This window comes from Artibeus jamaicensis, unplaced genomic scaffold (genome assembly GCF_021234435.1).
Source record: "Artibeus jamaicensis isolate MK-2021 breed Jamaican fruit bat unplaced genomic scaffold, CSHL_Jam_final contig_540, whole genome shotgun sequence".
NCBI classification, from domain to species: domain Eukaryota; kingdom Metazoa; phylum Chordata; class Mammalia; order Chiroptera; family Phyllostomidae; genus Artibeus; species Artibeus jamaicensis.
In genome coordinates, this window is record NW_026521879.1 from 3,208,194 (window position 1) to 3,223,968 (window position 15,775).

The following is a 15,775-nucleotide window of genomic DNA, read 5'->3' on the forward strand; positions in this document are numbered from 1 at the left end:
TTTTGAGAGGATGAAGGGAGAAGGAATACTAAAAGTACAGAATGAAAGCCCAGTGAAGACATGGAAAGATTAGCATTGTAACAAAATAAAGGAAAGGGCAAGAGGAAGGAATATGGAGGAGAGGGGAACTGTGAAATTTGAAATCCTAAATACAATAGTGACTATCTGAAAAGAGATTGAAGAACTATAACAACCACCTTATCCACAACCTATGAGCAAAAATTCATAAAGGTGGAGAAAGAGTAAGGGTATTTTAAGAACAGGAAAAGGAATGTGAGATGACTAATGACAATCACAAATGATTTTGAGAGGCTGGAGGTGGAGCAATAGTAAGAGTAAGGAATAGAACCAAGTTATAGCAACAGAGAAAATAGAGTTTAAGACAAAAATACAAAGAGGGAAAAAGGAGAAATACGGAGTAAGAGAAGGGCGAAGCGAAACAAGAGATTTGAAATAAACTGTAATATAAAACCTAGTGACATATTAGGCCAAACTTGAAGGACAAAAAATAGATGTTAAAAAGCTATTCAGGAGAGAAAATAGCTCCAATTATAAAGAGGAGAGAGGGGATCAGGGCGCAAGGAAGTGTGTGACTCATAGTGTCTGGTGAATGGAGCTTTCAGAGCTTTTTCTTCTTTCCTCTGTGGAAATGTACCCAGTGGGAGACTCCTGAGTCTGACCTCACTGATCTGCAGGGCCTGTATTCCCACGGGTAGGGGATTGGACTTGCCTGTCTGTGAGAGGATCTGGCTGGCTGCAGCAAATCTCAGGCATTCAGCTCCTGCCTTCCAGTCCCAAGCCTGTTGCTCTTTCACAGGAGGTTTGTGCCCAAATTGTCCACTCTGAACAGTCCCCTGCTTCTGAACCATGCTGGGTCAGGTCCTAAAGTTCCTTCAGTGTGACTCTATCCCTTTGAGTTTTGGGTTACCAAAGCCACTTCACCCACTGACACACGTGCGAGCTCTGGGCCCCTGCCTAGTCTTACACGTTGCCTCAGCTTGCCTTTTAAAAGTTCCTGTGTGGCCCCTAGCCGAGCAGTAATCTGTGGGGGTCCTGTTTTCTATGCACTTCCACTCCCCCCAAATCACAGAGTCTTTCACAGTCAGGGATAGCCACCACCTTTCAGCAACTCTGACCAATTTAGATAAACTTTCTCTCTGGATCTTTCCCAGATGGCACTGGGAAGAGCCCCTCAGCTATACTATAATATGGGGCAAAGGCAGAGTGCTGAACCCACTCTCCTCTTTCCATAGATCCTCAGCCTCACATGGACCTTCTCCCACAGTGCTCTTTCTAGAGCCCATGCCTCCTACGCCTTCACTCTCTGCCCAAATGTCTTGCTGCTCCTGAGTTGATCCTCAGCCACCCTGACTCTGTACAGCCAGAAGTGCTGGGCTGGGCTGGGCAGCCATAGTGGCTTCACTTGGAGAGCCTGGGCCACAGGCTCCTGGGCACCCTGCATACAGTCAGGTTCTTGCCCACTGCCATGTACTCTCCGTGCTCTTGTCCACAAACACGCTCACTCAGAGACTCTCTCACTCACTCTAGCTGGATTCTCCAGTTGACTGCTCTATGTTTTGACTGTGAGACCAGTCCAGATCTGGGAGCAAGTAGTCAGAGCTACCAGCTACTCTGCTGCCATCTTGGATCTCTCCTCACTGAAATATTTAAATACAGATCTGTCCAGGCCCTTATCTCTGGTTTGCACACATAAGACTAAATAACGTGCAGGTTGTATATATCAATTCTAAAAAAGTAAGGCCCTTACATTAAAACAAAATAAATGCCTTCAAAGGCTCTAATTTTTCACAATCCAATCATTAAACAAATTTACTTAATTTATAAACAAACTTTAAGAGTCTGATAATGTCAGGGAAAGAGAATAGGCAGAAAAAAAGCAATGGTACTAAACTGGTAGTGGGAAGCTGCTGGAGATATTTCTGAGGGAGAAGCTGACCAAAATCCAGTTCCTTGGTATTCTGGACTAGGATGTAAGATATACAGGGTCTTTTTTTCATAAATGTGTACAAAAATTAAAAAACCATGGCCTGGAGATTTATCCTGGAACTATCATATGAAGTCATGCTCTTTCTTTTTCTTTTTTTGTTCTTTACATTTGGAGATGTGAGATCATGCAAGAGAAAGAAAAGGAGAAGCATGAAGAAACAAATCAATTCACATGTGTGAAATTACAGGAACATTCAGAGATCACCTGTCTCTTCAACAGACAAGGAAACAGGTACACAACAATGACACAAATTACACCAACATTCTACTCAAAGAGTTACTAATTCAAGGCGGGTGGTGCTGGAATGAGGAAGGGGAATTATGATGCAAACCACTATAACCAGTGACTTATAAAGAAGAAAATATAATCCAAAAAAATAAAATAGGTGCAGTCTCCACTTGAAATATGAACACATCTTCACTCTTCTAGAACAAGGAAAGAATGAACATTAGAGGTAGAAAAACTTATGAAAATGCAAAAAAGCAAAAAAAAAAAAAGAATTGACACATAACAAAGGACTGTTTCCTTTGTATATAAAGAGCATCTATAAATCAGTATTTCAAAGATGAATATCCAAACAGAAAAATAGACAAAATACATAAACAGGTAATTCCCTATGATATATATGAAGGATCAATATAGATATGTTAAAATTCACCAGTAATAATGTAGACAAAAATAAACCTAACAGCTGGCATTTATTTAGTAATACCAAATGTGAAGGAAAAAACACCTCTCATATTGTTTTTATAGTATAAATTGTTACCACTTTTCTTGAGGTCAGTTTGGTAACCTGTATAAAGAGTTTAAACAATGTTCATCTCTTATCACCCAGTAATATCACATGCAGAAATTTATCAAAGAAGAACCAATTAAAAAAATGCATGATCATTTCAGTGTATACTTTAATAGTGAAAAACGGAGAAACCTGAAATGTCTAAGAATAAGAAAAAATTAAATAAAATTTACATATGTGTACACATGGTCTATTATGCAGCTATTTAAAACCATGCTTATGAAAATATTTGCTACTAAATAATGCTCATGGTAGAATATAATTTAAAAAATTAAAGTGATTTTGGTTTCACATGTACAAGAGAAAAAAACAAACTGTTAAAAAAGTTGTTTACATATGTTAGAATTATAGGTGATTTTTCTATATTTTAAATAGTTCAGACTATCTTTTAGAACAGTTTTAGAATTACAGAAACTTTTACTTTGTAACTATTTTTAAACATTCTCTAACATATTCATATATAACTTCTATTTAAGTGTCCCTAAAGTAATATCAAAATAGAAAACTTCTGAATGCCAGAGTTCAAAAGTGCATTTTAAATGAAAGTATGAAGTAAAAGAGCCAAAATTAGAGCTCAATGTTTTTAAAATTAAAATGACTAATTTCCCCTTTTACAGGAAATGTGAAAATAAACACTGAATGCATTTAAAAATTTGTGTGAAGGAATTCTCATTTGTATCATTAACAAGTAGAAATCTTAAAAGCTGATGGTGTTGATGGTGAGTTTAAGACTTTTTTCAACACTTAGGTAATTTTTTTAAAGATTAAATACCTCTGTTACTCTCATCCACTCTTTGGAACCAGAAGAGAACATAAACAAATAGAACTAATAAGAACCTACACACCCTTTCTGAAAAGTTGTGAAAAAAGATTAAAAAAACACAAAAAAAAGAGAAAAAAAAGGTTCAACATCATTTTTTGCACAATAGCAGAACTTGAATGTTTCCAAAACAGCTAGTAAGCAATTATATACATATTTTCTTTTGGAAATCTCCAAGAGAAAGGCCATTCACTTTTCCACATACCTGTTACAAATCACAGTCATTGGTTATATATGAAGTCTGCCTAAATTTTGCAAAACAGAAGTGGATACTTGGAAAGTAACACACTGCAATAAACCTATGTTTACCCAACCACAAAATCAACTGAAGTTTCCTAAATTGAAAGACAAAAGCAAGTAAAAGCATATGGCTAGAAATAAAAAAACAAGTAGAATGAGTGTCCATTTTATGTCTTCCTCCAGACAGTGAGTTCACTTGCAGGGTGGTGGAGGCGGAACTTGAAAACAATTTTTTAAAAAGATGAAGGTACAGAAGAATCTTAACAATAGTTAGCAACCATAAAATTATCAAGGTTATAACTGCTAACTTTTATTAGGTAGCTATGCATGTTACCTGTCATTTCTTTCTTTTGTTCTTGTTCTGGTCCTTCACTACCATTTCATCTGGCTAGTTAGGTGATTTAGATGGTTGGCTCTAATTTATTCTCTAATTATTCTAACTTTATAAGAAAAAATACTGATGAAATTTCAAGAACAGATTACTTTCTTAGTGTTCTTATTATCTTATAGGCTAGTTTTAAACCAAACTTAAGACATCCTATAAAAAGAACACAATAGAAATTATATTGTCATATAACATCATTATTATATTCACAGTATATGCTCCTTCAAAACAGTTTGAATAGTATTCACAGTAAATATTTATTGAAACTGATAGATAATATACAAAGACACACATGCTCACACATCCAACTGGGCATCATATATACGAAATCTGTCCAGAAGGTGTCCAACCATGTAATATGAAAAAGAGACATTTATTGAAAAAGATACAAGATACAAGAAACATTGTGTACAGGGCAATGATGCCTCAGTGCCCTTCAAAGTAGGCACATTGGGGCCTCACACAATTCTCCCAATCGCCCTCAGCTGCCTCATTGTTTACTGTCAGTTTATTCTTTACCTCAATGTCTCTGGTTATATTTTGCTTGCTTGTTTGTGTTGTTGATTAGGTTCCACTATAGGTGAGATCATATAGCATTTGTCTTTCACTGCTAGGCTTATTTCACTTAGCATAATGATCTCTAGTTCCATCCATGCTGTCAAGAAAAGTAGGAGCTGCTTTCTTTCTGCTGTGTAGTATTCCATTGTGTAAATGTATCACAGTTTTTTGATCCACTCATTTACTGATGGACACTTAGGTTGCTTCCAGCACTTGGCTATTGTAAATTGTGCTGCTATGAACATTGGGGTGCATAGGTACTTTTGATTTGGTGTTTCAGGATTCTTAAAAGTATAATCCCAGCAGCGGAAATGCCAAATCAAAAGGCAGTTCCATTTTTAGTTTTTTTGTGAAAATTCCATACTGTTTTCCACAGTGGCTGCACCAGTCTGCATCCCCACCATTAATTTACTAGGGTTCCTATTTCTCCACAACCTTGCCAGCACTTGTTTGTTGATTTGTTTATTATGGCCATTCTGACCGGTGTGAAGTGCTATCTCATTGTGGTTTTAATTTGCATCTCTCTGATGGCTAGTGATGCTAAGCATCCTTTAATATGTCTCTGGGCCCTCTGTATGTCCTCCTTGGAGAAGTGTCCATTCAGGTTCTTTGCCCTTTGAATAAAAATATTTTTTGAAGTGCTTCCATAGCACCTGGTGCAGTTGTATTCAAAATCACAACTGTGAAGTGACTGTGGCATAACAGAAAGAGTCCAATACTCTGGATTCACTTTTAACTAAGCTGCTTAACAAATAAGTTATTTAATATCTCTGAGCTTTAGTTTCTATTTATGTGATTTATGGGTAGTAATATTTATACCCCTTCTCATAAAGAGATATTGGAAGGAAAAATTAGATATTTTTGGTAAGCTATAAAAATACTACCTAAGGCAATAAAAATACCACCATTGTTAGTCACAGCAAAGTACACGAAAGTATCATTAAGGAAGAAAAATCTGAAAAACAACTTTTCCAACTTTCTTCCAAAAAAGCAACTTTTGTGGGGAAAAAATCTGAAAAGCAACCTTTTAACCATCAAAATGTACTTATTCAAGAGTTTCTTGAGTACTGACTGTGTGACAGCTTGGAAATAACTTCCCAAATATTAATCAGAAATGTAGTCTCCATAAACCTATTACTAATATCAAAAATCTTAATGGCACTTTGAGGTTTGCACTAAGACAAGTTGGATATATAGTCTCTCAAGTAAATCCTGGCCGCAAATATTAACAAAAGAAATGAAATTTGGTCAACTTCTCCAATCACCTCCCCAGTACTTACATCTCTCTGTAACAATCCTAGCAAGCAACAGTCTATTCCCATTGGTTAGCAATCTACCAGTTTAAAGAGCATCATCTAAATTATAGGTTCTGAAAGTCTGACTCAGTAAGTCCAGCAAAGCACTGGGACATGTCTGTGCAGTGTGCCTCCCCAGTGACTGAGTTCAGCCAGAATCTGAGTGCCAACGGCAGTGCAGTGACCAGTCCTTTCTGCTTATGGCCAGTGCACCAAACTGCAATGGTCTTAGGTTGAAATTTCCCCCACTTTACTTGTCATCTTAATCCTAATCTTACTCTGGGGACCACATCCAACACAAGCCTAAACCTTCTCCAGGATAAACATCTCCAGTTCCTTCAAGTAACCCCAGAATAATATATTTTAAACCTGATAACCCCCTAAATTGTCCATATCTTTTTAAATTTATATATCATGCCCAGAAGAGAACACAATTATCGTGTAGAATACAATAGGGGTACTCTCTCCTTCATTAGAGTTACAATATTTTCATTAACACAGCTTAAGTGAGCCTTCCAGGCTTCCTAATATTAATGTATACAGTGCCACAGCATATTTACCAAAACCAAAAATGGGCTGTTTTACTTCTGAAAATCACATCTTTTTAGACAAATTACTTTTTTTGTTGTTACTTACTTTTCTGTGTAAGAACACAGACTTTTCCTTTAATCAGCACAGGGACTTTTCACTTTTCTTTTGTTTTATTACTTCTTGTAAGTAAATTCCCTTACATTTTACCTTTTAAGATTCAGTGCAACATTTCATCAAGCCTTAGACTCAAAGATTCAGGCTTTGAGTCTTGCAAGATGAAATATAACATCCCATACTTAAGATACTGAGTTCCTGTATTTGCTGAGATACTCTGAGTCAAGATCCACTTAGATAATATCCACTATTGCCACTAGATTCATGCCATACAAATGTATGTTAAGCAAGATATCTATACTTCCATCCAATTCCTCAAATTCAATGGGCCGAAGCTTAGAGTAATGTAAACCTCTCTCAGGGTGCATTAAATAACTTCTGATGTGTTCTACCAATGATTTACAAAATCAACCAGTTATCTGTATATCTAGCTACTTCTGTTTTTCATGTAAACATATTATTCCTTGTCTCACAGAAGTTGAGACACACTGTGGCCCCTCACAGTTTATTTTTACTAGTCAAATACACGTTTGCACGTTTTGCTTCTTCAGTTGAAAGGTACACTGGTATCCAACCCACGGCCCGTGGGCTGCCTGGGGACCAGGACGGCTATGAATGGAGCCCAACACAAAGTCATAAATTTACTTAAAACAATATGGTATTTTTTTGTGATTATGTCACAATGTGTGGCCCAAGACAACAATTCTTCCAGAGTGGCCCAGAGACACTAAAAGGTTGGACACCCCTGGCTATCTGCGCAAAGGAAGGAATCTGTCTCCCAAATAACTCTGAAATGCTTAGGAAAAAAATGGAACTCTCTAAACCTAACATTGACTGGCAACTCACTGAAGCAGCTAATGACCATGTGTGAGAACTGGTGCTCATAGGAAATCTGTAGAGAATTCCTGATGAGTCACACACTGAAATGAGAAGAAATAGCAAGGTGGCATCGGTAGTATTATCCCTTCAGGAAGAAAAGAGAATTCAATTTATCCTCTTGAAATTAGTTACTGGTCTTAATTATTATAAAGCTTAGGTAAAAAAAAATGGCTCAAGATAGCAATTTACTATTGAAATCCCAATTAAAAAAGGATAAGTTAGACATGTGGGCCCAAAGATAGCTATATTCAGCTACATCCATCACTGCCAAAATTTTTTTCTAAACCATTTACTTCCCCTCAAAAGATGTGAATAATTTCCAATTCTGTTTATCTCTCAAAACCAGGCTGTGAAATCAGTTTTTAAATTGCAAAACAGACTTGACAATGCTTTCAGGAAGGTTGCAAACTCATAGCAAATTGATGCTTTATCATTCCAGTGAGATTCTAAAAATGGGGAATCCATCTTTAAAAATCTTTAATAAAGCATCAGTGTACCAAGAACAAAGCTCTTCCCACTTACCTCATAGTAACTCCGAACAGCATTACAAAATGCTTCATCAGCTACTATCTGGGTTTCCCCATTGAGGAAGGCCTGGAACCGTTCTTTCAGTAACTGCAACTGTTGTTTGTTAAGCTATAAGAAAATGAGAAAATTTTGCCAATTATGAAGTGTAATGATTTTAAAAAGTTGTATTTATTATATGAGTATTAGATTCAACACTTAGAATTAACTGTATGGTAAAGAAAAATAAAAACTTAGAAGTCCTACTTTTATAGTTATGGCTCAGTTGCAAAACATTTTCAGTTTACTTTCCCATATACTCTAGAATCCAGACATTGCACTGAAACCCAAATTTCTACTCCAGGTGGAGTTTCTATGATTATTACCCTGATCTCTTTGCGGAGGCAGGGAAAAACTAAAATTGGGGTGAGAAATTAATTTGTGCAAAATTGCCAGCTGTCCCGAACAGAGAGGGCAGAGAACAAGAAATCTTGGAGGTGACTGGACGACCATCAGCCCCAGACAAGAGATAACAGGGAGGAAGGCCACGAATGATGGGCATTCTGAGAAAGAATCCTCCAGAAAGGACATCTGTTGGATGCCAAAAGTTTGGATTCCATGAATAAATAGGTCAATGACTGAGTTGAGATCAATAAAGGAATGATAAGGAGGAGACAAATCCAAAAGAGAACAGAGTTGCAACAGGTGAGCAGTGAGTGCATCTTTAAGCACTTTGGGGGAAGAGCTGGAAGAGCTGTGAACCAGGGCAACCCAATTTCCTTGGCTTGGGTCTCACTATTGTAATTATTATTGAGGGTGGGTTAGACATGAACTATAACTTACCAACCATGTCTAGTCATCAACTACAATGAGAATCAGCTACTTAATTCGTAGGGCCCAATACAAAATGAGAATGAGGAGCCCCTTGTTAAAATACTAAGAATTTCAGGTCTGCAACAACAGCATTAAACCAGGCCTGGGACCCTTCTGAGCACAGAACCCTATGCAACTGCACGGGTTCTTGCCCATGAAGCCAGCCCTGACTATAGGATCCAAACTTCTCTGGAGGGAGTGTACATCAGGTCATGCAGAAACATTTTTTAAAATGTTTAACTGCAGAAAGGAAAACACAATCTTGCAGCTAAAACAAATCCCAAAACATATAGGAACATGACAGGAGTAATCTCTCCATTTCACTTGAGCCTCACCAGACAATTAACTCATTCAGTCTGGATACTACACAGAGATGTGAAGCATTTGGAAATATACTGATGATAAAATGATTAAAAGATTAGAAAAACTAAACAAACTGGTATGAGTTGGCTTCAAAAAAATAGGCTGATTTGAAATAACTTTAAATCAGTTCAAAAAGTTTAGACAGTTTGTAAAGATACTGTCGCTGGTAGTAACAGACCGATAAAGAAGTGTCCCATTATTGTACCACCGTGTGAAAGGAAAACCTTTTGCCCTGAGCAGTGTAGAGTGGCCATTCCATTTCTTTACTAAGGTTATGGCTCCATTCTAGGGAAAGCTAAATTGAGCTAAAATGCAGAAACATCACCATTATATTACATTCTCCATTTCTATAATATGAGGAGAATACAAGCAGGGACCTTTTGCGTATATGTAAGCAAGACAATGAAGTCCATGACTTTAGCTTTCTAAGCAGGGTCCAAAAAAGGGACCAGACGGAAATAGGACAGCAACTGCTGAGAGTGAGACAGCTGAGAACACTCCAGGTGCCGAGCCCTGGGAACCGCCAAGAATGGCTTCAACTTGCAAACCAAGAGTCCAGGCAAAATAATGAAATATATGTAGGAATAACAACAAATTGGAAGGGACATTAACTATCATATGCCCCAATCTGCTTACTGGATAAATAAAATAAGTTGTTTAAAAAACAGTAGATTTCTTCATTCAATTTTCTTTCAGCAGACTTTATATTCTTTAAACATTCCTCTAAGCTTTTGTAATTTCTAGTTTACCAGTGTATAACTAGCTGTTGCATCAATAAGTTACTTTTGGTGATTATGGCATGAAAAATTCATCAGTACAAATCCAGGAAAGGAGATTTAAGCAAATCATCTCCTTAGAAATGCCTCTGTTGGTGCAGTTACAAAACGTGCTAGAGGCACCAGGATAAATATGAGGCTTCAACTTTTTTTTATTAAAGACTTTATTTATTTATCTTTAGAGGGGAAGGGAAGGAGAGAGGGAGAGAAATATCAATGTACAGTTGCCTCTTGTGTCCCTGCTGGGAACTGGCCTGCAACCCAGGCATGTGCCCTGACTGGGAATGAACCATGGCTGCTTGGTTCCCAGGCCTGCGCTCAATCCACTGAGCTACACCCGTCAGGGATCAACTTTTTAATGAATAAAAATTACTGTAGTTATATTCAAGACATAAAATGTCAAAAAATATTATAGTGATATGCAAATACCCAATAAAGGATACTTTACTACTATAGTAAAGAGGTCTATATTTCCATGTAAAAAATAGAGAGAAAAAAAAAGAAATTTAAAATCCAGCAGTGGGCATAGCTGTCAGAAAGTAGAATTCCTTAAATGTTGTTTGCATGATCAAAATAAGTTGTTATACACCAACAGACAGAGACCAACAGAATATACCGAAGAAATGGATACAAATATAATCAGACATGTACTATGAAATACCTTTATTAACACCTAAAGTCAGTTGTAAAAGATGGTCTAACCAGTCAGTGGTCTCACAATAACTGAGAAGCAATGCAGAAAAGAAGTTAAAGTGGAGCATAACACATGCAATTACAGTCCCAATGAGTTAAAATTTTTTCATACAAAAAATGGAACTGTAAATTAGTAAATGAAAAGAATGGCAGAACTCCTTTAAATCCTGGTATGAGAAAGACCTTTCTAACCATGAATCAAAATCCACATGTCATAAACTTAATTGCATAAACATTAAAAATAAATTTAGCATGGCAAAAAATGCCATAAATAAAATTATTGGAAAAGACGACAGAAAAAAGATATAATTCATATCTTAAAGAGCTAATTTTCAAACTCGTGGATCCTAGATATTGATAAGAATGTTACCAATAATCCATCAGAAAAATGGACAAACTGAATACATTTAGAAAAATGACTCGAACTATGAAAGCCTAACTTCACTCATAACCAACAACTGCAAATTAAATCTACATGAGAGGGGAAGGATTCTGGGAAGACAGTGGAGTAGGAAGCACCAGCAATGTGTCTCCAACAAGAGCCAGGGCAGTATCTGTCTGATAGAACAGATCCTCTGGAGTCTACTAAAGACTTGCGATGTAAAGGGGAAAGCTTAACTGGAATGGCAATTAGTTTGGGTCAATTTCAGCTCTTAGCACAGTTGCCGCTACCCATCCTGAAACCCTCAGCCCTACAGCAGCACCCCCATAAAAAAAAAGCCAACAACCTAAATTTTCATAGAGAACTAAGTAAATAATATGACATTCAAACAATGCTAACACTATTAGCTCTTTTAAAAGAACAAAACAGTTCTATTATGTACTGATAAGATCTTCAAATTATCTTGGGGAAGAAAACTAGTTATAGAACAGTACACAAAATAAGCCACCCCCAGAAAACATGCAAAATCAGAATTTGTATTTGAATTTGCTTCCAAATGCAAACAGAAATCATGGCAGGGTAGCGGTGGGAACTGGACAGATGGAAAATACAGCTGAAAAAGATTTTTCAACCTATACCGCTTTATTTATTTTAGGATTTAAAGCACAGGACCCTTTTTTATCTATGCAAGTTTTTCAAATAAGCTACAATAGCAACTTTGCATATCTGTAAACCCAGAATGATTATAATACATCACACACAGTTTAAATCTGATCACCCTGCAAGGAGGACGGACAACTAAACAATGGACTTTTTCGATTTTCCTTTCAGGTAAAAGATTTCAGTTTACCTGGATCCTTTCATTAACATTTCAACTCTAATGATTTCTAAGAAAGGTCTATCTTTTTTTTGGAGGGGGGTGGTTTAATGTAAATTTTTTGTTTTAATTAAAATGGATATCCATCAGAGGGGGGTGGTCTACCAAGGCAAACGTGTTGGAGCATGGCACAGATGAAATGAAACACCAGCACCCTACATGAAACTGAACGACAATGTCAGAAACACACCATGGACAACACACCATTGTAATTAACGTACTGATTTCCACACAATGCATACCACAGCCTCTCAACTCCATGTGAGCCTATTAAACTAAAACACACAAACCTCTTACCTTACTACTTCACAAGGAAGTCAATTCTAATTGGACAGCTATAAAGAATTAAAACCTGTTTCCCTATGACTTCCAGGAAATCCTAGTTTTATATTATCTAAGATAAAACAGACTCTTTCCTTTTTCAACGTAACAGTTCAGAAACTTGAAGACAGGTTCTGGGTTATTTGTGAGCCTTCTCCTTCCCAAATTAAATTTTTCCAGTTCCCCCAACATCCTAAGGGTACTGCTCCAGTTTGTCCATAAATTAAGTATTAGACAGTTAAATAAAACTAAGTATAAGAAAGCACTCTGAAAGCCTTTAATATTATGCAAATAAAACTAATATAGCTATGTCCTCCCTAAAATATACTGGATAGATTGATCATGATTCTGCAAGGATAGTGTGACTGACACAGACAAGTGGGAGGACCATTTCCCACATTGTAAGTGCTCTATATCTATTAATTCAAACTAAGAACAAATGAACTCTTCTTGGAAGTCACACCAACTGACTCATCATGATTATAATCAAGAAAATTTTCTAAAACATTTTTACATGGGCTTCACTAAGACATCTGTCATTTCACTGTATTCATTTGGTCCATTGTTCCAGTTGAGTAGAGTATTATTCTAAAATGCCAATACCTTCACTCAATGACCAAAGAGCTCTCCTAGCTTTGTTATATCCACGGACATAATGTGTTTTCCACACTCAGGTCATTATAAAGACCTTCATCAGTTCGGGATTAAAGAAAGCAGGAAACCTGTCATTATATGTATTCATCTGGTTTGACACCATCTATCAATTGACATTGTTTGGGGCATTTGATTTTATTATTATGCAACTAACCTTTTAGTTTTGTCCATATATCATCTTTGTACTAGTACACTTACCAATGAATGATTAAACTATTTTTCAAAAATAAAAATTTAACCAGCAGAAATTATCTAATGGAAATTTTAAAAGAGCTTTTTTTAAATAGATGAAACTAAATTGCAGATGCTTAACTAGAACACAAATATCAATGCATATTTCTAAACACAACCAGGAGACTAGCTTAGAAAAAGAATACTTCAAGTTCTGACCCTAAAAGCTACATTTTATAAATCCTAGCTGGCAGTGATAATTTATCCATAACAACAACTGTCCCAGGAAAAACTCAACTTCCAGGGTTCAGAGAGATGTTTTATGTTTCTTAGGTTTTTCTTTTTTAATGTGCAAATTATAGTCTAGCCTTTTCATTTTAAGTCATGATCAACTGCAGACTTATGCCAGAATCTTGACAACAGGAGGAGACCAGCCATTATGCTACTCAGGCCACAGCTGCCACTGCTGAGTGGAGCCTGCCCTGGCCTGTGGTCTCTCCGCCATGTGCCTCAACACTCAAGGTGGGTGCTGCATGATGTCTAGTGAGTAAAGGCAATCACAGATTCCTCAGCAAAGTGACAGGTGACTAACGGTACTGTATCTCTGGAATCGGAGGGTAATGTGTTGGTGTTTTCATAAAGAGAGGTAGAAACTCATACTTTCCCCCCAAGGAGGTAAAAAGAGTTACTCCAGGGATGGATCGTCCCCTGAAATGCACAAAGGCATAGTTCTAGTGTCACTTAATGAAATGTAGTAAAAAATATTAACAGGAAAAGACTAAAAGAGAGGTCCAATTTTCTTTCTCTCTTCCCATCAACACTTTGTCAAAAGATCGACATAAAACCACAGGGGCCAAATCATCAGTGCCTCCCATGTTTCTGCCACAGCGGGCCTCCCCAAACTGCCCATCAGAACAGTAACAGAGGGCTCTGACTAAATTATTATACATTACAAAACCCTTTGGCACACATTGCTATCAATAGTTTTCTATCCAAATAACTTCTCTTGCCATCTTCTGTAAGCCCAGAATTTGCAATAGTGACTGCCCATCTGAGACTACAAACACCAGCTTCACTTGACTATGGGCATGGTCAAATGACTAAGCTCAGGACAGTGAGATACAAGCAAAAGTATGCACGACATCCACAAAACGAAATAAGGTACATGAAGCCGATACTTTTTACTTCCCTCTTTCCTCTTTTCCTACCTGCTGGAACCTGATACACAAGTTGGAACTATCAACTTGGTCCATGAAGATGGTGGAAGAGAAAGGAAAACAGAGCCTGAGACATCTCCCAGGATAGAGCAGCCACTGCAAGCCTGGACCACTACCTCTCAACTCCACTCAGGTGAGAAATAAAACTTCCACGTACAGATCACTCTGGGGTTTACTGTGTCACATGTGACTAAACCAAATTCTAGATACAAATCCCAATGAAACACCCAACCAGGGAAAAATGCCACAGTGCTGGTAAGGTTTATTGTAATAAACTCTAAGGTAAAATATTCTCTCCATGCGTTACTTCATATGAAAAAAACTCTTTATCCAATGAATTTGCTCACTGTTGAGGAACAGCAGAGACTAGGTGCTTGAGGTAGACCGAAAATAAAGTTATTTTGGCAGACTGAAATCTACTGTCCCACAGTATTAAAAGGGGGGATTTAAAAGCCCCAAATCTGCAAATACCACTTTAACGTATTTTATAATAAAGGTACAGGAAGTGATGAGTACAAAACAGTACAATTCCACTGTACTATGGGCAAATGGGCTGGGCTATGCTGACTCAGCCTAAGTGAATTACTTCTGTCCACATTCTCACTGCCCTATGAGCGGAACGCAAGCCTCGGAACAGAATTCTGTGCCATCGCAGGATTGTCTTTGGCTGGCGGAAGGGGAGCGCTGCTGGTAAGACTGACGCTAGGGATGTTAAGTCCATGAATAGATTACTGTCCCTGCTGTCCTGTGCTGAGCATGTTCCACATGTGTCCTTAAACCTTCCCAGTCTCCTATAAAGTTTTAATCCTCATATTACAAATGAGGAAAGTAAGCTAAAAGAAGATAAGCATCTTGAGTACCTTCTACTAAGACCTAAGAAGCAGGGGCAGAATTTGAATCAGTATCCTGATCTGAAGTCTATATTCCTTCCAATCACCACATTATTTTCTGTTTCCCTCATAGCCACACCTTTTTTCCCCAGTAAGAGGTGTTCATCCTTATCTAATATGTCATATTTTGTTTCAATGTATTTGTTTGCCCATTATTTAAACCTCCCGTCAGAATAAAATCTGCTTTAGGATAACAATTTGATTTTAGCTCACAGCTCTAATCCCATACAAAATAATGCCTATACATACATATTTTTTTAAGACTGGACAAAAGAACAAAGAAATGTCAGGTGGTCACCATAAATCTATTTACTAGGACAGCCAAGTATACGTCCCTGCTCACCTGACCCCACAAAAATTTGTTTATCATACAATTATAAAAATTCAAGATTACTGCCTGGCTGGTATAGTTCAGTGGATTGAGCGCA

At 37.2% G+C, this 15,775-nt stretch overlaps 1 protein-coding gene across 5 annotated transcripts in view; it reads right to left on the reverse strand.

Moving 5' to 3' along the window:
- The window catches only part of CADPS2 (calcium dependent secretion activator 2), a 621,734-nt gene that overhangs the window by 459,912 nt on the left and 146,047 nt on the right, over nucleotides 1-15,775 (reverse strand). For all 5 annotated transcript variants that reach the window (XM_053669960.1, XM_053669959.1, XM_053669957.1 and 2 more), the window contains exon 2: nucleotides 8,149-8,262. In XM_053669960.1, the coding sequence (XP_053525935.1) occupies nucleotides 8,149-8,262 (114 nt within the window). The remainder of the gene's footprint in view (nucleotides 1-8,148; nucleotides 8,263-15,775) is intronic.